Source organism: Trachinotus anak, unplaced genomic scaffold (assembly GCF_046630095.1).
Source record: "Trachinotus anak isolate AG129_WGS33_773 ecotype Australia unplaced genomic scaffold, CSIRO_AGI_Tana_v1 ptg000011l, whole genome shotgun sequence".
Classification (NCBI taxonomy): Eukaryota; Metazoa; Chordata; class Actinopteri; order Carangiformes; family Carangidae; genus Trachinotus; species Trachinotus anak.
The window spans coordinates 13,268,959-13,292,826 of NW_027273862.1; the positions used below are offsets into that span (position 1 = coordinate 13,268,959).

Genomic DNA, 23,868 nt, shown 5'->3' on the forward strand with positions numbered 1-23,868 from the left:
ATAACTTTACTTCACATTCATCAAAATGATTATCACAGTCCAGCAGGGAGATGTTACAAAGCAAATTATCATCATCATCACCAACATCATCAATAATAGTGACCAAAAATACGCCAATACTGACTGAGGGCAGCCTTGACAGTCAGAGGTGAGGACTCCTGGGATTCATCACTGAGACCCAGCTCATTGATAGCCTGGACACGGAACACATAGGTTTCTCCTTTGGTCAGACCACTAACCACAAACCTGAAAAAAAAGTGTATTACTATAACCGATAATCAAAGAAAGACATATTTCTAAGGAATACAGTGTGGTTTTGTTTAGTTGAAATCATACCTGGTGTCCTTGCGAGGCTTGTGATTGGCAGAGGTCCAGTCTTTGGACCCCTTCACACACTGGTCAATATAATATCCAATCAGATTGTTGGGTTCTTTTGGAGGAGCCCACTGGATGAGGACGGAGGTGTCTGTTTCCCTTGTAGCAATCACCTGACCGGGAGCTGATGGCACACCTGAACATGGCAAAAAAAGAAATAATCATTATGATGGCAATAATAGATGTTTAAAATGTGCTCCTAATCTACACTTGTATAATGAGTGAAATGGGAAGTGACAGACCTTTGAGTTCCTGAGTCTCGATAGGTCCTGTCGGCTTTGATGGCTCGCTGGTTCCATATATATTGGCTGACAAAACTCTGAACTTGTATTGTTTGCCCTCTGCCAGGTCAAAGACGGCATAACGTGGTGATCGAATAGGAACCTGAGTGTTAACACGCTGCCACGCATCACTGTCTGCCATGGACTGCAGTGATACAAAGATGAGACACAGGAAAGCATGCCTGCTGTTACCATATATCGACACACAGAATGACGTGTACTGTGTTAAGATGGGTTTACTGCTGGTTGTTAGTATTTGTTTAAATTAATGGAACCACTTTTTATTAGTCTTTTCTGATCTAGATAAAGAAAATTACTATTTTCATAAGACTTGGTTTTGTGAAATTTGCTTAATATTTGCTATTAATAATATGACTATGTCATATTTTTAAACATTAAATTAATATTTTTGGACCAAATACAGCAGTGTACAGAATACAGTGTACACATTTAAAATGTTTCTGGTTATGTCATTCATAGCCTGTTTAGTGACTTCGACATTTCTGAGGAGAGAGAACACCATGCATTTACCGTGAATTTGCATTCTTAAATGACATGAGCTGCACAAGTAGTATGTACAGTGTAGCATTCAAAGTGACAGTGGGTGTGGTAAAACAGTATTTGTTACCCTTTCTATGTAGTACCACATAGGAGCCTTGCTGGAATATGCAGGAGCTTTCCAGCTGAGAACTACATATGTCCTGTCTGTTTCTGAGGCATGAATTCCCGATGGAACACCTGGAGGCTTTCCCTCAGCTACACAGACACACAAACATACACACAGATTATTATATATATATAATATATATATATATGGAATTTATATCTAACAATACATCTAGATTAGTTTTAACTTAAATTAAAAACTCACCTTCAACTTCATCATGGTAAGACACAACATCCAGTTTTCCTCCCAGCTTTTTGGCTACAGGAAGATAAAAGACAATGATAATCAGTTTTCTCCAAGTTGACATTGAAGTTACTTCAAGTAGATTTCAGATAGAAAATTGTATGAACTGGGTCCTGTGGTTCTTAATTTGTGGTTCAGATCAACACACTAGCATGCTAATATGACTTTCCACCGCATGATGTAAACAAATTACATCTCAGTTTTTGATCAGTGATACATGTAAGAGAAGTCACTTTAACCGTACTGACCAGGGAAGGGCACGTCATTCAGACATAAACCAAACAAGCAGAATCCAATGACACAGTTTGGTCAGTGAAACAAAAGACATGCAGCTAACTCTGCAGCATGCCATGTAATATTTAGCCTTTTGTATTTCAGTGACGCAGTAATGTAGTCTTACAACCAACATGATAACTGCACTGCAACCAGTCCAATCAACATACTAACAGCAACATTACTTCTAGTCATCTATAGTAAGTTAACATAATTGGTTGGGAACCTGCTCAGTGATTAAAGTAGAAATTGATCATGTAGCATGGTACAGTATCTGACATAATGTTAAATTGATATGAAACTGTTTTGTATTAAACTTCACCATTATCTGTTTGTCTCTTTATTTATTCATTATCTTTTTACTTAACCAGGAAGTCTCCTGGCACACATTATCTATTATCTCTTTAACAATAGGTGGCCAAAATGGTAGCAGGTAACAGGTATCTATTATTCCCTGTGTGTCAAAAATTAGATTTTTGTTTGTTTGTCTCTGGGAAAAGCCAAAGAAAAAATTTGGTTGTTTTTAATAATATATGGATACATGCATGAAGTGGCTGTATGCTAAACTGCTTCTGAGTTAAGTCGGTGAAAGAAAGCAAAAGAGACATTTTTAATATAAAAATGTCAGAAATAACAACTTTGCAAACATCCCCGAGCGGCACTGACATTTGGCATCAAACCCACCATGGAGCCTCTCAAACTCAGTGGGGTCCAGGGCAGCAATAGGATCAGACATGCGAGATGGTTTGCTGATTCCATGGGAGTTGACAGCTCTGACTCTGAAGTAGTAGGAGTGTCCTTCAAAAAGCCCAGACACTGGGTATTTACAGATCTTAATAGGGTGGTCATTGCATTGGGTCCAGTTTTCGGTGCCAACCTCACACCTACCAAATTAAGATTAAAAATGAACAGGAGAGAAGAGGAGAGGAGGAGGAGTTCAGAAGAGGAGAAGAAAACGTGTTGCATGCATGGTTTCAATTACCACTGGTGATTTTTGACAGCTATCATGCCACTATTTAATGGCAGGTATTTAACTACTGAAAAGTATATTAAAAGTTCTTAAGTACTTGCAGTACTTGAACTTGCAGAGAAGATTTACAAAATGTTCCCAGTGTAGAACTCCTACATTATGATTTTCAGTGGATGTAGTTGATTAGATTATTATAATATTATATTTTTATGATCAATCCACAAAAATACAATGACTTCAGGGAATCATTTGCTAAACTGAGATTATTTTTGTCCATTACCACACTTGGCAAGAATTTGAAAATTAAGAAACCTGTTAAATCAAATAAAGTGGGCTGTTGCATTTAAAAAAATATGACAACAGCAATGGCAAGCAAAGGATATGCAGTTTAGGCTCTTATATTTTGTACATTAATGGATCATTAATGTACAATATATAAGAGCCTATCCCTATCCAACCAGTTTTTAAGGTTGGATAGGGAAAGATTTGGCTTAGCTGTGAAATACTCAGAGAAAGTCCTAAAAGGAATGAGGGAGTAGAGCAGTATAAAGACAATGGAAGGAGTGCCTGTCCCTAAAGACAGGAACCCCTTCATTTGTATAGATAGTCAAGCAAACTCTATGTGATGACTTACAGTAATCAGTTTGTCTTTATGTTGGTCAGTTTGTCTATTTGGTGTTTATATGAGTAACTCCTACTTGTCCACAAAGTATCCCAGGATTGGACCCTCTGTGGTGGTATTTGGAGGCTTCCATGACACAATGACATAGTCTCTATTGGCATCATGGATCTTGATGTCCATAGGAGCACCAGGTGCAGCAGGGACTGGGGGAGGGCCATCTACACAGGAAGTGTCAGGATGACATTTTCTTATAATCATGTTATAAATAAGTGATATTTTTTTAAAAATCTATTAACATAGTTCTATAAAATGTACATAGTTCTATAAAATCCATACCATCAACCATAGGTCCTCTTTTGACATCAGCTATATTGTTCGATTTAAAGTTTATCAATTCATTTAAAGTTATCATCTAGTAAACCTCACCTGCAACAGAAACAAATGCGCTGTGTTCTGCGGTGCCTCCTTTAGTGACCATACGGAGTGTGTACAGCCCTTCATCGTCTTTGTAGAGGTTGGGAATACTCAAGGTGGTGACTCCTCTGCCAGTTTCAATCTTCACCCACTTAGAGTTAAACAGACGAGTGTCTAGAAATGAGACGGGATTCTGAGTTCAGTGTCACTGCATAATTCTTATAAACCTCTCTGTGAGGCTGCTAAAGCTATCTCTACATTTATATAATTACATATGGGGGTGGGCTGCATAAAGTCATTCGGAATGTGAAAGACTAATCTATTACACATTTCTTTTATAGCTCATGGCACCTTTATGTAATGTCTACAGACACATGCATAGCAAATCAAACTTCTCATGAACTGGGGGTATATTTAACTACTCTCAGTATAATTGCAGTAAAAATAGTGGCCATAAAATTTTCCCATTTGTCCACAGTTGTGCCTGTGGCTGAATGTAGACGAGACTGGATTGGGTAGTCTCCATGGTAGCCAGTATATATTACTAGCAATTACAGTGTAATTACCTTGCCATAAAATGTTACTTTATAACAATTACCATCTCTATACCACTGTGCCTCAGGCTGGAGATTGGCCAGGTTGGGGTTCAGGGTCATGGTAGCAGACAGAGTGGCAGATCCTCCCTCGGAAGCAAACACTGGACCAAACTTCTCCAGAAAAGTGATACTGATTTTAGTGTAGTGGATCTTGGGAAGCATGGCAGCTGAGAGACAGGGGAAAGGAAGAAACAGAGAACAAGAGGAAGGTGGGAATATTGCATGTGGTAACAGCTTGTTCCTTCACTTTCAAAACAGATTATATTTTATAGCGTAGCAGTGGCAATGATCCGGAGATGGAGGTAGTTATGATGCTTACCTGAGAAAGGCAACCATGCATATGGACAGGACTCATCTTCCTCCCTGAAGCCTATATGATTAAGAAACAAACATACCAAAAGTTAACTATAATTAGCAACCGCCAGTTGTAATAATAAAAGAAAAGCTAGTGAACAAGCAGACAGATGGTAACAGATGGTGGTATTGGAAAACTGGCAGCCTAGTTAAAGATCTGAGTGCCCCCAGGTAAATTGGATGTGTCCAGAAATAAATATATAAGTAAAATAGTTTAACTGGATCATAAGAAATCACAGTACAACATCAGACACAAGGTAACTGAATAGAAGGACTTACGCTTGACAATGACGGAGGCCTGAGTGGAAGCCTGTCCATGGCTGTTACAAGCAACAGCAGTGTACTGGGCTGTATCATCAGTTGAGCATCTATAGAAACACAATTTAGGTATTCCAGGTTAACTTACCCATCAGGATTCTCATAGACTCTCATTGTATTTTGATCAAAAGGTTGGGAATGTAAAAAGCCCTCATACCAGATGTACTGTATATCCATGAGGATCTGCTCTAACAGGGCTAAATGTAACCTACTGATGTAATGCCAGTTTGGATTTGCTTTTACAAGGCATATGAAACGAATGCACCAAATGACCAATCATTTCCCACATGAATGCATTATGTTGCCAGGGATAATCAGCAGCTGGGAGGGCACAGCAAAGCTTGAGCAAAGCCCCTATTCACACATACAGTAGAACATACAAATTGTTTGGTTCAGGTAAGGTATTGGTTTTGACCGACAGCTGTCCTGTGTGGGAATACTATATGTCTAGTTTGAGCCTACCTGACCTATTCTTCATAGATATGGTAATGCTTGTACAAGACTTGGCAGTATACATACTATATATCCTGGAGACAGGAAATTGGGCAGTTAATTCTATATGAAACAATTACAAGTATCTTCAAGCACAATCGGTCAAGTTTGCACTTTTTCACAAAAGCCTTATTTTAAAATCAAATCTGCTGCTGCAGCATGTATGCCATGCGCATCATATTTGCAGGGGAATGTTGTTGCTTCTGTTCCTTCAAGGACTATATGGTCACAGATGCTTGAAAAGTCAAAAAGATGAAAGACATACTGTATGTGGACAAAAAGACTAAATTTTTATTTATGGTCTGCACAAGGGGGTGAAGAAACACACTCAGTTGCTATCAATATGTCATAGGCTTCGCCATGGCTGACATGCACCTCCTGAAAAATGTAACCACACTTTGCTACTGCAGTTATGGAAATACCATGTGAAGGATGGAAAAACTGTGATCAGTCAGTTTGAACAGCCTCTAAGTTTCTGATGCCTGATTTAAGTTTCTAAAAAAATTGTTAAAAGTAAGTTTAACACAAAGGAAGTTGAAGAAAGGTTCAGGCATCTTCTCCTTTACTGGCACACACACCTAACAAAGCCATTGGCATAGCTCACCATAATCACACCTCTCTATCAAAGTATCCTCTTATTTGGTAATGAGTTAAGGCCAAAATGGAGTTGCCTGGATGTAACTCCATTTCTTTAAGCATGTCTGTAGTCCCCCACTGCTCTTGGTGGTGCTATCCATGGGTGAAATCTGACACTGGGCTATAAATCGAAACCTATGTCATAGGTTTTGACGACAGGACTGCCTTGGTGTCAAACATAAACCAGATTAAGAGGCATGAGCATGCTGCTACAGAAGACAAAACCATGTTCCTTTCTCACATACGCCACACATTCATGGTCTGAAGGACAACCTCAGCCTCTTGAGTTTAACCTCTTCCTTCTTTCATTATCTCTTTATCCTCCTGTCCCCTCATCTTTCTCTCCCTCCCTGGATCTCTCTCTTACCCCGATCCTCTTCTCACCAGTTTTCCCACAACCTCATATTACACTAGTATGATCTAACATGCGGACAGGATGCATGGGCTGGTGTAGTCATAAGGGGATGACTTTGATATCAGTAGCAGAAGTGACTACAGTGAGTTGCAGCAAATGTATTCTTGTTTTGAATCATAATAACATTCAGTAAATACTTCGATACACGCAGAAATGTTTGCACCGGTGCAGCTGTGTGTGTGAGGGTGTGCACAGGAATGTCATGGTGTAAGGATCCAAGATTGACAGGCAGTCTTGTTCTGTCATGAGTCTGTCTTAAAATTTCCACAAGCTGTGAATAATTTCAAAGAGATTTATTTAAGGTCTTAAACACCACCCAAAGCATAAAAGTTTTAGACAGATTTTGGCTGATAAAATTCTCTTTCAGACTATTCAGACCTCTTATGAGGCTCATGTAGCTGAGGAGCATTAATCGAAACTATTTAAGAAGTTAGTGAGATTCATTGTGGGTTGAAGTGGATGTAAGTAACTGACACAAGGAACGAGATGTGATTGGAGCCGAGGAAGGAGTGATGACTGAAAGAATCCTGGAGTATCATGTGGCACTAAGGTCAGCACTTGAACAGCTGAGCTTCCTAAGGCTGGAGGGAGAGCGGGATATGCTCTTGTCCCATATACAGTATGTAACCTCACAGCCTCCCCACACAGTCAGTCAGCTGACTCTGATGTTATTACTCTAGTCTGAATTTCTGTGCAGTTCCTGATGGGACTGGCAGATTTTCTGATGGTTCATGATGTAGTCTTGAGCCAGACAACTGGGAAGCCCAAGTGGGCAGGAATCATGAATAAGTTACATGTAGCAGTAAATAATGAATTACAAACCTAGTAAAACGAGTAAATGGAAATATTAACTAAACACACCTTGTAGAATTTGCGTTGAACACAAGCATTCTGTGGCTTCTCACAAAAACTACTGGTATCCTTAAAAGCCTAGCAAACATTAAATACATTACCACACCCAAAATTTTTGTTTTGAGTGCTTAGACACCTGTAATGTTTGTTTACATCAGCCTGTAGTCTTCTTTTTATTCTTCTCCATCATTGCATTGCTACCTCTAATAGTGCACTGTCCCACTCAAACTATACCTGCTCTCTGCAGCTGAAACAAATAACTATCCCTGAAAGCTGGTGTGTACATAGTATAAAGCAAAAATACAATTAAGGGTTACTCAAGTGATTTAGTATTGCAAATTACATTTGGGGGGACTTACAAAAAAGACAAGAAGAATGGTCAAAATCAGTGTAGCAGAGACTGAGATATGCTGACGTTTAATCAGTTCTGCAGAACAAACTTTTAAAAGATAGCTAAAGCAGTTCGCATATTGCAACTCAACTGTATCATTCATTAGACCTTTTCTGCCTGAAACCTATTTACTAAAATAAGTTCCTCATTAATATGAAAACGTGCTGTACCTCAGGATCTCCAGAGAATGGATTCCACCTGTGGATTCAGTCAGGTACCTTCCAGAGGATATATCCAGGATCAAATCATCTTTATACCTTAAATAGAGGAGAATTACAGCATCAGAGAAAGACATGTGGAACCCTAAAAAACTTTATTATCATCACTATTATGATTAATAATATGTCTCAGAAAAAAGACAGCGTAAACTTCATGGAATACTGTAAAGTTGTACAATTGTTATGTTGTGAGACAGTTAAAAACAACAAAAAAAATCATAGGGTATACTGTATTTTGTTAAATGTTGTATTAAATTACCAGGTAAAAAAAGTTTTTTTTGTCTTACTCACCATTTTACAATAGGTGTGGGGAAGCCCTCAACAGTACAGAAGATTTTGACTGAAGTGTTTTCAAACACAGTGTGGGATCTGAGTCTGACCAGGAACTTTGGTCCCCTGATCATGGGCTCCTCATGCACATATTTGTCCAACATCTTTGTCCTTACCTAGAAAGGTCGTCAAGAATACCAATTAGGATTAAACCTAATATAATGCTTTATACTCACACACTTCTCCTTATTGTCTTATTGCCTGCCAACCATTATTATTATTATTATTATTATTATTGTTGTTGTTGTTGTTGTTGTTATTGTTGTTGTTATCATTGTGGATTTATCATAAACTCCTACCACAAACAACATAAGCTACCACTGTATTAATACAAATTTGTGCACAGATAATGACATAAAAATTTAATCCAATGTTTATATGCAAGTCTGGATCATGTGGTTTTATAGATTCTTACCACATCCTGGATGCGAGTATGTATTTTGTGCTCATATCTGTCCTCCATGGCCTCAGAGCTAAAGACAAAAGGCAAGGGAAACAATGTTTTACCTTGTACATAAGCTGAGAACTGAGTAAATTCATCAAAGGATGGGCTTTTGAATGTTTACCTATGCCAATACTTTAAGACTATGTAACATTTATTAGCCTCATGTAAGGGTGTATGCCCAAAGAACATTTACAGTAAGTAGCACTGGTTTAAATGAAACGATAACTATGTGTGTGAAGAATGCCTTGTGCTTTTGACGATGTACAGTATAGTGCATGTGTGCAGCAGCTATGCAGGTGCCTGCCAGTCCAAATAATAGGCTGCATGCTGCCTGTGTCCAGTGACAGAGCTTCTTTCCAATTACATAACTATGAAAATACTTTTATGAAAGAGCTGAAAATTTTAAGTTAGTGCACCAAAATTTGCTGTTAAATTAATCACTGCTGATCCATCAATCCCACCTAATACTTGCTGTAACATAGGCTGTTGTACCTCAACCCCACATTCACAAAAACTTACGAAGTGGCACTGTGACAAGTTTAGAGGTCATGGCTGTTTTTATTGAATTCCATCCATCCATCTATCTATCAGCTTTACCCCTTAAGGGCTCCAGTTGGGGAGCAGTTAGTTCCAATCCCAGTTGACACTAGGCAAGATGCGGGGTACACCCTTGACGGGTTGCCAGTCTATCACAGGGCTGATACATAACAACCATTCACATTCATACTTAAGGGCAGTTTGGAATGGCCACTCAACCTAACCTGCATGTGTTTTGACTGTGGGAAGAAGCTGAAGAAGCTGGAGGAAGCCCACACAAGCATGAGGAGAACGTGCTAACTCCACACAGAAACGCCATGACAAAATGTAAAGACAAAAGAGTTTGAATCTTCTTGTAAAGAATGCAGAACACGTTTGAAGGCTCATCCATAGCAGAGACAGGAAAGCAAAGCCTCCCTGACTGAGCCTGACCTTACACAGCAGATGTGGCTGACATCAAACAGCCATAAACACCACAAAGAGAAGCTTTTTTAAGAGTGTGCATTATAGGATTTCACCTCACTAATCAACATGAGGTGTTCAAGAGATGGTAGTCTGATATAGAATAAATATTTAACTTGCAAATGCATATTACCTGCCTTTGTAAGTTGTAAGAAACTTCTGGGCAACAAGAACAACTGTTGTCCATTCAAAGAGCCATTTTTGTCATGTACCATTGTGACTGACAGCTGTTCTTTCTTGCACGTAGCCAAATCCCATATTTAGTGGACAATGCTAATGAAGACCCAACCCATGAGAGACTGCCCCAAAGCGGATATCTGGCTTGTTCTCTGCGAGCATGAGATTGTCAGCAGGAGCGACACAGACAGTTGTGGGAAGCTGTGAGTCTGTGTCTTTCATTGCTGTCATCCATGAAGCATTCAGGCCAGAAATCATTCCACCACTGCAACCAGAAAAAGCCTGCACTGCAGTTCAGAAAGTCAAGAGGGAATTGTCAGCAGTTTTTGTGATGATCTGACGCTGTGATGAGACCAGGGCAGGAGGGGCAATGTTGGATGTTGCAGAACATGAGGCAATTCTTGACCAAAAGAAAGAAAGTGTTGGTGTTAAAGGATGTCAGGTTGGGATATGACAGACATTTACAGAGCCCATGGGATATGTAAAGACTCATCCTAATTGGAGAAATAACTACAATACAAATTTCAGTGTGCCGCTTTGTAGAGGAGAGAAAGTAAACCTACGTGAATAGAAGAAACCCCATATGTTTTTCACAGAGAACTAGGAAAGAGTGTATTTTAAACTAAATGTAAAAATCAAAAACCTCTTATTGTTGTGTAAATATGCCTGGAATGTTGTCGTCTGAAGAATAAATGATCATTTTGAGCATACAACCGTGAACTTATATTTGATCAGCAAATCAGTCAGTCATTATTCAGGATACATTACACACACAAGTTTCATACTTACCTACGTTTGAAATTGGTTAGGAAATAAGTTCTATATGGGCAGAAGAGCTGCCACTACATTAGAAAAAAGAATCCAACACTTATAACTGAACATTTTGTCAGTCTGATTAAGTCGTCCTCATTTCACAGAATGTCAGACTTGTGTGGTGGTTAGCTGCTTATTAGCAAAACTAAAACATAAGCAAGAAAAAGAGAGCGGCGGCAAGAAGAAGATGCTTGAAGTGGTTAGTACAGACACAGCAGCCAGGGTACCTGTTGACACTACTCCTAAATCACACACAAAACACTCCACAGCAAAGGACCCCCCCACACACACACACACCCCACCCCACCCCACCTCAACCACCACCACCACACTCTAAAGCTGACATCAGCCAGTTTGTTACAGGTTGTTACAATGCCATTTAAATCAAAACTTCAAATTTGCTATTTTTCTACATGAGATATTTTCCCAGAGAGGCCTATGTTAAAATTAGTCATCCACTTTAGTCAAATTATACTTAAAATCGAACAAAGAATTTTGTGCAAGCATTGTATCTGTGGAAAAAGCATCAGTAGCTTAGGCCTTCATCAAAACTGCAGTTCACTCACTTGCAGCTCTGTGCATTGCAAATAGGTTTCCATGTTCTAACAAAGCACAGTTGGGTGTTTTTGACTTCTGCATAGTAGCCAATAACAAATCAATGATCAATCAATCAAATGATTTGATTAACCCTGATATAGATGAACATGGGACATCCCCTGTGAAAAATATTTTCAAGCTGAGGGTTAGTTTGGTCTTGATGTTAGCCTAATGCTAAACAGGTTAGCCTGGTAGGTTTAGGAATGAAAAAGCTTATTACTGTTGCAATATTACTATTAGTATAATATCAGAACTAAGAAATTATTGCATTAGCTTAATGTTTTAGTTGTGGTAGCTGCAGCATTAGAGTCTATCCTGTACCTGCTGTATTCTTTAACCACATATCGGCTCTGTTTGTGGTGGTATTCATGGTTGTATTTCCCACGTTTGAGCCACACTGACATGATGACACTGTAGATACTGACCTGTTGGACCAGCAACACACACACAAAAATTCTAAACAAAGGACAGAATATTCTCACCGTCAAATCAGACCAGCAACAGTGACACCAATACACACAAACACAATGGCTCCCAACCCTTTAGGATTATTTATGGAAGAAAAGAGATGGTTCATTATGTTGAAGAACATTTGGGGCATTTGGCAGTAAAATGCTGTCTCTCTCTGTGTTAATGACTCTGGGCTTTGCAACAATGTGTGGCAACAATAAGGAGCAATATATTTGTGTTTACTGCCTCATCCCCTACAAAAAGAAAAGCTCTCTAGAAATTTGGACACATATAGTTGTCACACACACAAACATACACACACACACACACACACAAAGACAGCAGTCTTGCTGGCAGCTTCAGCAATGACAAGGTGACACTACATTGTTTTAAAGACCAACACAGACATACATGAACATATGCATAAACAAAAGGCATGGATGTTGACTATTGTTGGACCAGTAATGTATATCTACAGCAACTGACAGTACGGCTGCACTAAAGGTTGTCCTTCAAAATTCAGCATCAGCAGTTATGGCATATTTATTTAACAGTGATGGACTGCAAATATTGTCATTTTCCAATTTAAAGACAATTGAACGAAACATGACTGAAGTAAACATTAAAGGACAGTGATGGAATGTGAGCTCTATGAAAGTATAGGTCTCATGTATAACAAGTTTATATTATTCACAAAACCTGCACGAGCAGCAAAACTGAGACATAACATGGCATGACTCCCACACTGATGATATTACCACTGGTACAAAAAAAGAAAAAAAAAAAGAAAGACTGCCACACACATATCACTGACAGTAAGTTTCCTCAAATGTGTCATCAAAGAAATGACTTTTGCCTATCTGGCTGCCGTTTGCACCAGCCTTGTGAATTCCTCCAATATTAAAAAAAATGAATTGTGTAGCAACTAAAAAAGGTTTCTTTGCAGCTTCTCATCAACCATTCGAGAAAGTGCGTCATTCATTATTACAGCGTTTCATGGATTAAGAAAAAAAAACATTCACCTTGATTTGCATCACATACACATCACGTTTGGAAGGTCACATGCCACAGTAGCAGTACAAGCTCCATTTTACTATCCACAGTATCACACTACATCACCAATGCCATCTTGAACCGCTCACCACTGAAGCAATGATGAACATTTTGATTACATGTGTGTTAACACTGCTCAGTATTAGTTTGCAGTTAAACAGTAGAAGCATTATGTAATGAAAACTAAGTGTTTTTACTATCAAGTGATGATAGCTCAGATGATTTGGACTCTTTCTTATTAGCTGCACGTCTTACAGTGCAGCCACCAGAGCAAGAACATAACTTTCTCTTACATCATGCACATATCATGGAACATAATTGCCTTACATCACCTAAATCTTCAGAGACTAGAAATAAGGTCACATGAAACATGAAGCGGTTTCCCCAGCCCTGCCTCACCCCGAAAGCTACTGAGACGTGCTGCATTGGCAAAGACATTCCTTCCTCCACAACTCTGAAGCACTCTCTCCAACTTCAGGTCACTATAACTAGCACCAAAGCCGCGTTTAAATCACTTCTAATGCCCCAAAACTGTCAATCAAGCAACCAGACAAGCAGATAGATTACACCACAATGCCTTAATCCCTGACCTCTAACCTCTGATCCCTGGAGTCAATAATGACTGTTTGGCTGAATCATGTGCTTGTGCAGTAGAAGAGTTTAGGTTGAAATATGTTGATTACTCTTTCATATGTTCAAGTTCATACTCATTCACATGCATCAGTGGTTGCCACTGAAAAGGTCGGTATCGTTCCTGCTATGAATAATTTTAGAAATTCAGCTGAAAATCTACGAAACAATATGGTTCACAATGACAGATCAAAACAACACATGTAAGAAGACATTGAGTTTCCAAAGTAAATAAGCATTAAACTACACACAGGACATATTCCAGTCCCAACAGTCCTACACCTACAGTATGCCGCAGTAGCTGTCCTCTGCCTCCATCAGTCTGGCCAGTACTGTAACAGCATAAATGCCTGCCAAATGACACCTGAGCCGCTCTCTCTGTAACAGTAAACCTGTAAAATTCTCAACCATAACTGTGCAAACCTCTGATATTCTCTAGCTTGATCATGAACAGTTTATTCAGATTACTTGTGCTCTAACTAGTGGCAAGGATAAAATTGAAAATGTCAGTTTTCATGTTCATTCAATGTCCATTAAAGTTTCTTAATTTCAGATGAAATATTATAGTGAACATAAGGGTAAGGTCAGTATAATAAAAGTCCCAGAGCCACACACCAACAATTTGTCCAATGAAGCAGCAGTCCCAAGTGTCCCTACCAAATTTGTTTGTCTTTTCAGAGTCCATTTTAACCAATTAGAGTGTTACCATGATAAACGCATACCAAGCTGCTATCTGTCTCTTGTCCCAGACAAGACAATTACTGTATTTATCCTCAAAACACTCGTTATCTCATTTATTCCATCTAATTTTCTGGACATCCTTCATAGTTCATAAATCCTATCTTTCATCACTTTGAGTATTATCAGCTCTGGTTAGGAGCCATACTACATCCCCTGGCCATGCCCTGATCTGCTCTCTATACCTCCATCCCACTGATCCCACCTTCTACACTTGGGTTTGAAATAAACAGTAGGTGAAAAAGCTGAGGACACAGAATGGATGCCAAAGAAAAATAGAATCAATAAAATAATTTTTCTTACCCCTTGAGATTTCCTTTGCAGTGACTTCGGTTGACAGCCTGAATCCACAGGGAGTCAGCCTAAACCAAGTACCAGGCCAACAAAACCACCACCCGTCTCCAACTGACCCCCACCCACCTCTCCCCAAGGCCTTATAAGGAAAGAGAGCTGCCTATATATAACCAGTATCCCTCAAGACTCAGGGCTGCTAGAACCATTGAATTTTTTGATTAACAGACTTCACCCATTACAGTTTTTTCGTGGAAGCCATGTCAGTGCATCTGCTGCTGGTTTCTGGCTCGTTGTCCTAACAACTGATGCTAAACAACCAGTTATTCAATTGTACCATCTTGATAGACAATGCAAACAATCCAACCACTGTGATGTTATAGGGGACAAGACAATTAGGGACAACCTACAAGCTGTTTTTTTAGCTTTACGGAATAGGCAGCAATATGGTGAGCTTTCTCAAGTACCAGTTTAACAGTGGGCTTGTCACATTAATTTCCCCCAAACCACAATGCCGTACTTATTGCAATATAAAACATCTTTTAGAAAGCATTTCAAAATTTAGACCACATACAACTTCAAACTCTGAAAATCTGTTTCAAATTCAATATTGGAACGACAGTATACACTCAAGTGGCAGTTTATTAGGAACACCTAGCTAAAGCTAATACAGTCTGATCCAACAGACCTGCAATAAATTCTCCCTTCATGAAGGTCATGACGTTCAATTTTTATTCAAATTGTTTTAGATAGCTGTTGAGTCAAGTGCATGGTTTTGCAAAAACGGTGCTATTGATCTGAATTGCATTTTACAGAGAGGTGTGTCTGTTATTTACCCTAATTGGGTGGACAAAGTAATAGAAACGCCTCTCTGTATAACGCAGCACAATTTAACAGCGCCACATAGCCACAATATACAGCTGTTTCATTTAAATACTTTTAAATCTACACTGCACACTGCACTTCAGACAGTACTGAAGTCCCTCTCCAAGATCTTTCTCCCTCCGTACTCAAAAGTCTTGAGACACTGTGTCGCATGCTGAACTTTGGCCAGAGCCTATTTATAAAACTAGCTACAGTTACAGCTAGACTATTCCTGACAGCGGAGGAGCTGTGAAACACATTTCACATCTGAGGCGAAATCATATGATGGGAAAACATTAAGTTATATTTGAGAAAAGGAAAGAGAGAGAGTGGCAGAAGATGGTGTGATGTGTTAGTGACGCAGACAGACAAGTGTGAAAGAGAGAAAATAAGACGACAAAAGACTAGAAGGCAAAAAAGAAAAACAATGGGAGGCAGTTTCTTTTTGGAGAATAAATGTACAGAAGCTGACCTTCACCAGAAACAAAACTCAGGGGGCCTGGGTTTTTGGACCTACAAGGTCCCATCAACATCACCTATCCGATAATATTTGAAGTCTTTATATGAGCACAATTAAATTCCAAATAATATCATATATACATGAAAAACATTGTAAATTAGAAATACAATATTTATTATGAGCATGAGGGTAGCATTTTGTTCAGAGATTATAGAGAGGGACAGACCCTGCATATAGACACAAGAGTCAAGAGTCATTCAGTCCATGTAAGAGTCATTGTTCCTCTGTGCACTATTGTAATCTTTGTTTTCTCTTTTTTTTCCCTTGCGTGTGTGTATCCGTGTGTATACATCTGTGGTAAAAACAGGACTGACATCTGTCTGTGGTTGAAAAGAGCCCTCTGTTGGTCATGTAGTAATACACTCTGTAACCAAAGCCCAGTGACAATTTTAGTACATTATGTTGCTGGCTGACAGTGAGATGCTGGTGAGTTAGGACTCCAGGGTAATATGACTGAAAAAGAAAAAACCTGACAAAAAAAAAAAAAACAGAAAACATTTTTAAAACAAAAAATGATGTAGTCTGATGTTGTATCCTACAAGCAGTATCTGCCTCTTCGAATTGGCTATTATCAAATTTTGATTATTCCAGCTAACACTTTTTGACATTGCAGTCCCTGGAGACAGAGCAAGATGAATTCTCTAATTTTACTGTCCTGACATGCTCGATTTTACACATCAGCTTATAATGAGTCATTATTTAAAAGGAACCCCTGGGCACTTCATACATTTAATAAGCCGGGCATGTCCGATTAACTTTAAATTAAGAATCATTAGTGCATAGCACTTACAAAGTGAAATGTCTGACTGAATATTTGTCTTCAAGTGTACAAAGATGAAGTAGGCATGCAGTGCATTTAATAGTATTTTGTAAAAAAAGACTATTTAGAATACATCAATTTCATCATACACATGAGAATTATTTGGATTTTCTGTTGGGCTTACAGACATAGAGGAGGGAAGCTTACTAATTACTACAGGATCTGTAAAATTAGTGCACAGAGCAATCCAGAAAATATATACAAATCCAAAACTATAATCATTTAATTTCATAGTATTCAGCTGATGAAGACTCTGTTAATATCTAATTGGCTAGATTAATTAAGTCACTTTTCACTGAAAGTCTGTGTCTGTGCTGTTGCCTAAGCACTGAAGCTGTTCACAGACTGTTTCAATTAGGGTATATTCTCTCCAAATTTATTAAAAGGGTTTTAGGGTTTTTTAGAGACCTGAAACAACTGTCAGATCTGAGCTCCGGCTCTCCAGAGTTGATGGTGCTGTGACAAAAACATGACCTAAAATGATCATTACAACCTACTGAGTTTTATTGTACAATGTATCGCCAGCTGTCTTGTGAGAGGATGATCGCACACATGCACACTTTCACATTAGCGAACTTTCCTTCAAAACATCAGTAAAATGCCTCCGGACCGGGAGCGGCCGGTGGGACCCGAGCATTAAATCAAGCAACCCACACATGTCTATGACGTGATGACGCATGACGTCTGCGGCGCTCACGATTGGCTGAGCTGACAGCGAAGGAGGTGAAGCGGTCGGTTGTGGGACATAAACAACAGCCCTGGTACAGTCGGCTGAGTATCTGCGCTAACCTTGCAGACTTATCTAAATGAGAGACTGCACGGCGTCTGGAGAACTACTGCGAATCTTTGTTGCAACACATCCGGCACAAGGTGAGGCCTGTTTAAAGAGTATATTCATTTTTGCTCCCTGTACGGTGCGGCGTTGGTAGGGTTTTCTGCGGCTTTAAGAGTTTCTTCTGTTCGCAGTTTAACCCCCAACAACCGATATTATATTAACCGAAGTTTATGTTAAGTACAGAGCGACATGTCCATGTCTTGTGCCTGGGCATTTACGTCAAAGTTGGACCCGGAAAGGTCAGGTCTTTCCTCAAAATGTCTTTAAAACATTCACGTTGTATAATTCACAGTGTGTTTTTGTCGAGCACCAGTTCCCCTGTCCCCTGTGAGCCGCACTTCAGTGTTTAGAGGCTGCTGTAACAAATGGGGAAACATTGTACGTCTTTGATATTTTTGCTGACTTTGCAGCTGGAGACAGGGCACGTCTCCCAGAGCTTGCTCAGTGTCGTGTTGCCACAGACTGCACATTTACATCGTAATATATAAATCCTGTGCTAACCACTGTTGCCAGTTTCAGGATTAGGTCATCATTTACTGCAGCATTGTTTTGTCAACAGAGTCGTCTCCTCGATGACTGATAGGAATTAGGGTAAAAAAAAAAAAAAAAAATGGTCCAGGTGACGTGTGCAGGTATGAGGTTTCAAATGCATCTTATGCTATTGTTTTGTTTGTGTATCTGAGGGAGAGACTGCTTTTTTTCTGTACTACCTGATTAAGTGGTCACATGAAGTCTTCTTTCCTGCTCACTTCCTCCATTTAAAACCACTACCTGTTTTTCTCCTCTTGATAGTCTTTGTGTGCTCCTGCCTGTTCCTCCTCAGTGAACCGGTCAAACATCTACGATTTTGCGGTTTAATAAGCCATAATTATAGAAATTATATAGAAATACCCTGGTGGTAGTACACAAATTCTCCGCAGACACAAATGTTTTCAGAAACCTGGGTTATTCTGATGTTCACTACTCGGTGCTCGATAAAAGCAGCTATTTATTGACAAGTGTATTTTCTTGTTTTAGGTCAGACATGAGGCTCAGCTCACCTTTTCTGCTCTGCCTGGCAGCAGCCCTGTCCTCTGCCTTTGTGATTTCATCACCGTAAGTACAACAAAATAATATGTATAGATGAACATAATGGTTGATGGTCTGATGAACGTTGCTATTTTTTGCTTCTGCATTTGTATGTCTATTAAATTGACAATTGCTCAAAGAAGATAATGTGTTGTTATCATGCTATATAAGTAATAAACAAACTGGACTAGGAAATTCTGTGTATTTCAGACACATGTGGACCAAACTGATCCTGACCCACCACTGGCCCAGCACCTTCTGTGCTGTGAGTGTCTCTGATTTTACTTTTTTAAATGTATTTTTTATTTCATTTGTTTATTTTAAATCATATTAACCATTTTAAAGATACAATCAGCCTTTTCACAGAAAACAATTTGACATGTCAGTTTAATATTTATTTATTGATATTGTTTGAGTGAATCAGTATTAGTTGTGAAAGACAATCTTCAGTTTCACTTGGTAATTAGATTAGTCAGGTTTCAGGTCTCACAGTCAAAGTTATCTCAGGAGCCTCATCGTCCACTATGGAAATCTTTAGGTTATTTACATGTGCAGCATTCTTACACGAGGATTAACCATATCCCTGTGCCTGACCAAAGTTTTATGCCAATGTTAGGTGGTTAGGTCCATGTCTGCACCAGCAAAGATGATGATAACCCTGCATCAAAACAGGTTATCCATGGGTTTAAATGAGTTCTGTATGCTAAAGTGAAAAAAAAGAAAGAAATTACTCACTGTTTCTATGATATTTTGCTTAGACTAAGAGTTATCTTATTATACTGTGATAAATTGAGACCTGTGTAGACAAATATTAATCCAACAATGCAGATTCATTGTTGAACAACCATGAGTATCCATCTCTGAGACTCTGATATTGCCCCAGAATGTTACCTGTACACCAGATCACTCTCTCAACTTTTAGTCCCTGAATCATATGATGTCTGAGTCACGAGACTGGTTGTGTGTCAGCAGTCTGGTTTGATTAGGCAATATAGTGTTCATGGTCACGAGAGTATGGAGGTTTTCCGTTTATTTGTTTGACGTCTCATTTCGCTTATTATTTTTGAAAAAGCTTGTGTTCTTAGTCCAAGTTTTCATTGTGGCATTTTGGAGAAGAAAATTCTAAGCAGTTTTAGACTATACTATACTCTATGCCAAGTCTTAGCTGCAGAGGTTTATATGCACATCCATAACTGCAAAACCAAAAAAATGCCGCAGTTCCCCTTTTCAGTCAATACTGTGACATGCCTCAGAGTAAAAAGGAAGATTTTTTTTTAATTTTAGGTGGTACTATAAATATGCAAGACTTACTGTAACTTCAAAGTGATTGTGCATGTCATCAGTCACTTAAGTCAATTATTGAGTACCACCTGACCTAACACACCTAAACTTTGAGAGTTGTAGCCTCTAAAGTAAAAAAGTGCTGCTATTTCAGTTTCCCTATATTAACTAATTATTTACGTTTTCTTTTTTTTTTCTTCAGACAAAACAATGAATTAAAGACATGATGGGCTCCCATAACTGAAATGTTTCATTATTGTCAATATATTATAGACAAAACAATTAGTTGGTTCATCTTAGAATAATCAGAATGAATCAATATTCGAAATAATCATCAGTTGCAGCCCTAATAGTTATTCACCAAAATCAACTTTTTCATTTCAACCTTTGTTTTATTCTTGCACCTTCATTGGGCTTGTGAAAGATTTTTGTATTTCAGACCAGTGAGATACAGCCACCTGAGTCCAGATGGAATAAAAATATAAAATTTTGTAAATTTCAGATGGAACATTGTCATCCCAACATTAGCTACTGGACACTACATGGACTCTGGTAAGTGTGTGTGTGTGTGTGCATGTGTGTGCATGTGTGTGCGTGCGTGTGTTGAATCAGTCATTGTTGCTTTCATTAGTGATAATATTATGAATTTGTTTTCCAGGCCAGATAAAGGGATTGATTGCAACTCGTCATGGCATTTCAACTCTTCTCAAATAGAGGTATAATACTAGTCAGACTAAGTTTATCTTTATCATTAAGTATAGAATTCAAAAATATATTTTCTTTTCCTCCAGTAATGTGTTAAAACTGTAGATCTGAGGTTTTAATTAGCAAGAAGGAACATGTAGAGACGCAAGCTTACGTCAGTGCAGTAAAGTTATTGGCAGGACAGAGAATAAGCAGAAAACTCAATTCTTTGTTTTAATCTAAGGCAGACATAACCAAGACATACATCAATCTGCATAAACAGAATCTTTAAGGGTAAATACATGTACTTTTCTCCACACCAAATACCAATAGATAAAATCTGATCTGTTTTTGTTTTCAGGACCTTCTACCTGACATGGAGAAAAGTTGGCCTGACTTGCTTAACCCCTCGTCTTCTGGCTTCTGGTATTGTATTTATAATAGGGATAATTGTAGTAGTGGCCAGTAATGCCAGTGCCACAACACACTTGCATGCATGTCAAATCATGATATGACTGTGTTTCCTTCATGTGTTTTAGTGTATTCCTCTCATATATTTGTACATTATAATAGCAAAACTCTCTTTCAACAGGAAGTACGAGTGGCATAAGCACGGTACATGTGCAGCCAGAGCGGCATCTCTGGACAGTCAACACAAATACTTCAGCAAGGCTCTGGAACTATACCACAAAGTGGATTTGGACAGGTACAGAACATGTACATGTGCACTTACACACACCACACACCACTGTCACTGTCACTGTTTTCTAGTTCTTAGTATTGTCTTGATTTTTCTTGATTCCTGTCAACCCTGAGCATTTTGCCACCCACAGTGCAGTTCACAGAAAGTGACAACTGTTATTTACTTATTTTCATTTGTCATTTGGAGAAAAGCATCAACACCTCAAAGCCTCTCATGGAAATCTGTGTCTCTTTTATTATAGCATCCTGAGGAAGTTTGACATCATCCCTTCAGAAAAATACTACACGGTAGGTCTATTTATATTTCAGAACTCTTATTATACTATATTAAAATCTCAAATGTTAGTGTTATGTAAGGATTAATCTAAAGCATTAAAATGCCTCATAATAATAATGTGGCAACTATTGTCTCTCACTTTTGCTCTTCTCTCTGTTGCTAATGTGTTTGTAGTTTTCACAAATTGAAGGTGTCATAGAGAATTTCTACGGCGTTAAACCAAAGATCCAATGCATCCACCCATCAAAGGTATAAACATGTATTCTCATTTAGATAATGAAATCATAATTTCCATTTTATGCTTTGCATGGACCTATTTGACAGGAATGTTTTCATTCATTTTTGTGTCACATATAGCTTCATTTCAAATGTTGCCTGTCGGTCTGCCGGATTGTTAAATTGTCTGTTTTTATTTTGAAAGAATGCTGATGCCCAGATCTTAGGGCAGATTGAGATCTGTTTCGACCCTGACTTCACCCTCCTGGACTGTGAGAAACAGGGAGACTGGGACAAGCTCATGGCTGCTGAGAAGGCGTCTGGATTCAGTGTGTGTGACCACGATAAGCCAGTTTACTACCCACCTCTTTCGTAAAACACAAACGTGTGCAAATTGAAATGCAGCAAATCACTAGAGCTCACATTAACACGCATTTACACAAAAACAAAAAATAAATGCATAATTTATTCACCATCCAACTGTACTGTAATTTAGGATACACACACACATTGACTAACTATAAGACTAAGCATAATTTAATTTTCATCAGGCTTCACAATGAACACTATAGCTTTAATGAAAATGTATGTCAAACATAGACTCACGCAATCAGTGTAGAATGAAAACACTCAACTTATTGAAATGCTGTCTGGGACAAGTACTTGAAAATAATCACCTTTAAGTGTATTGTTCTTTTTATATCCTACAAAAACCAGGACGCACAGACACACACTCCTCTATTACGTAGTGCTTTAATGGAATTATGTCCCTTCCTGGCTCTACTAGTTGATGAGTCTGACAGTGTTTTTCCAGGACACAACAGGAGGCATTGTGGTAAGTTTAGGTGAAGGGAGGCTGGCAGACAGTTTATGACCCTTATCTCTGGTGGCATTGGCAAATGTTGTGACTCTGCTCGCTATATTTTATAACACATTTGTCTGCTTATGTCCACCAGTTGATTGCCATATTTTTCCTCTGGGGTTGATCGGATTTTAGTTATTACCTAAATGTTTTTTCAGCATTATGATAACTCACTTCATTCAAAGCATCAAAAGTAAGAGTTCTAATATTGGGTAATACACATATTTTTGAGGGTTTTACAGGGGAAGGGCAATAATTTTTAAACCCTGACTGCTGCTTTGCAAAAACATCTACATCTTTCAGGCATTATGAACTAAAAGTGTTTATCATGATGTTTGCCAAATACATCAGCCATTATTCAGTGCTGTGCTGTAGGTCTGGTTAGATCTCTGTTGCTAAAAGATATTGTTCATCATATTTGTGAGCTTAAAAACAATAGTCTTTTTAGACTAGAAAGTAAATATAGGAATGGGATATAGAATAAATGCTTCCATTTTTTAAGACCTACACCAAATACATTACACATGATGTCACACAAGGTTATTTTGCACCACATTTTGATACACTCCAGGCGAGTACAGATACATTTCTTTTTTCTCAAGGATGTAGCAAATGTTTTGGTAAACACTATTTCATCCCCCACTGATTTGTACAATAACTTGTTTCTATTTGTGATGTTTGGCTTTGACTGTTTTTGTGTAAAATATTTTTTGTAATTATAGCTACTGTGGATAAATGATGCGGTGTGAAATTACTGAGATGAACATTTGTACTTAATGTCAATAAAACCTTCTGGTCAATCTACCCTATAGTCATCACTGAGTCATTATGTAACATGCAATATTGATAAAGTGTTTCTATTTGTGTTTTAATTTATGTAATTGAAAGGAGATCCAACCTATAAGTAGAACTTGGTGAATAAATATAGAAAAACAGTGGTAACCTGGTGGTTTTGACATGTATCTTCTGTCTGTATACGAATGCAGTATAATTTAGTATAGTAACAGTATTATATTTCAGTCTGTCTGTCTTTCTGTATCCACTCAGTGTGTATGAATATTCATGTTGTGATCTCCTTACAGGGCCTTAATCCTACAGG

The 23,868-nt window shown here is 38.5% G+C and overlaps 2 protein-coding genes across 3 annotated transcripts in view; one reads left to right on the forward strand and one right to left on the reverse strand.

The window, feature by feature from the left end:
• The window catches only part of myom2b (myomesin 2b), a 31,903-nt gene extending 17,170 nt beyond the window's left edge, over positions 1-14,733 (reverse strand). Inside the window, exons 1-16 of one of the 2 annotated variants that reach the window (XM_071488865.1) lie at positions 14,653-14,733; positions 11,800-11,903; positions 8,863-8,920; positions 8,409-8,563; positions 8,070-8,156; positions 5,075-5,163; positions 4,761-4,811; positions 4,444-4,608; positions 3,858-4,019; positions 3,508-3,649; positions 2,524-2,723; positions 1,528-1,581; positions 1,285-1,412; positions 618-801; positions 337-511; positions 125-246 (exon numbers count right to left, since the gene is read on the reverse strand). In XM_071488865.1, the coding sequence (XP_071344966.1) occupies positions 125-246; positions 337-511; positions 618-801; positions 1,285-1,412; positions 1,528-1,581; positions 2,524-2,723; positions 3,508-3,649; positions 3,858-4,019; positions 4,444-4,608; positions 4,761-4,811; positions 5,075-5,163; positions 8,070-8,156; positions 8,409-8,563; positions 8,863-8,920; positions 11,800-11,882 (1,855 nt within the window). In that variant the 5' untranslated portion in view covers positions 11,883-11,903; positions 14,653-14,733. The remainder of the gene's footprint in view (positions 1-124; positions 247-336; positions 512-617; positions 802-1,284; positions 1,413-1,527; positions 1,582-2,523; positions 2,724-3,507; positions 3,650-3,857; positions 4,020-4,443; positions 4,609-4,760; positions 4,812-5,074; positions 5,164-8,069; positions 8,157-8,408; positions 8,564-8,862; positions 8,921-11,799; positions 11,904-14,652) is intronic. The other variant, XM_071488866.1, reaches the window with a different exon arrangement.
• Positions 14,734-17,575: 2,842 nt separating this feature from the next.
• rnaset2 (ribonuclease T2) lies at positions 17,576-23,573 on the forward strand. Its single transcript, XM_071489418.1, has 10 exons — positions 17,576-17,714; positions 18,697-18,774; positions 18,958-19,012; positions 20,531-20,580; positions 20,687-20,744; positions 21,074-21,138; positions 21,305-21,418; positions 21,657-21,702; positions 21,866-21,940; positions 22,113-23,573. Exons 2-10 carry the CDS (start codon positions 18,704-18,706, stop codon positions 22,281-22,283), a joined length of 705 nt encoding a protein of 234 aa, XP_071345519.1. The 5' UTR covers positions 17,576-17,714; positions 18,697-18,703; the 3' UTR covers positions 22,284-23,573.
• Positions 23,574-23,868: the final 295 nt, after the last annotated feature.

What these genes read in the sequence shown, in the direction of transcription:
- rnaset2 (XM_071489418.1), top strand. Translation starts at nt 18,704, where the DNA reads ATGAGGCTCAGCTCACCTTTTCTGCTCTGCCTGGCAGCAGCCCTGTCC. An exon ending in GGCCCAGCACCTTCTGTGCT is followed by an intron (nt 19,013 to 20,530) that starts GTGAGTGTCTCT and finishes TGTAAATTTCAG; the next exon opens with ATGGAACATTGTCATCCCAA. An exon ending in CCCTCGTCTTCTGGCTTCTG is followed by an intron (nt 21,139 to 21,304) that starts GTATTGTATTTA and finishes CTCTTTCAACAG; the next exon opens with GAAGTACGAGTGGCATAAGC.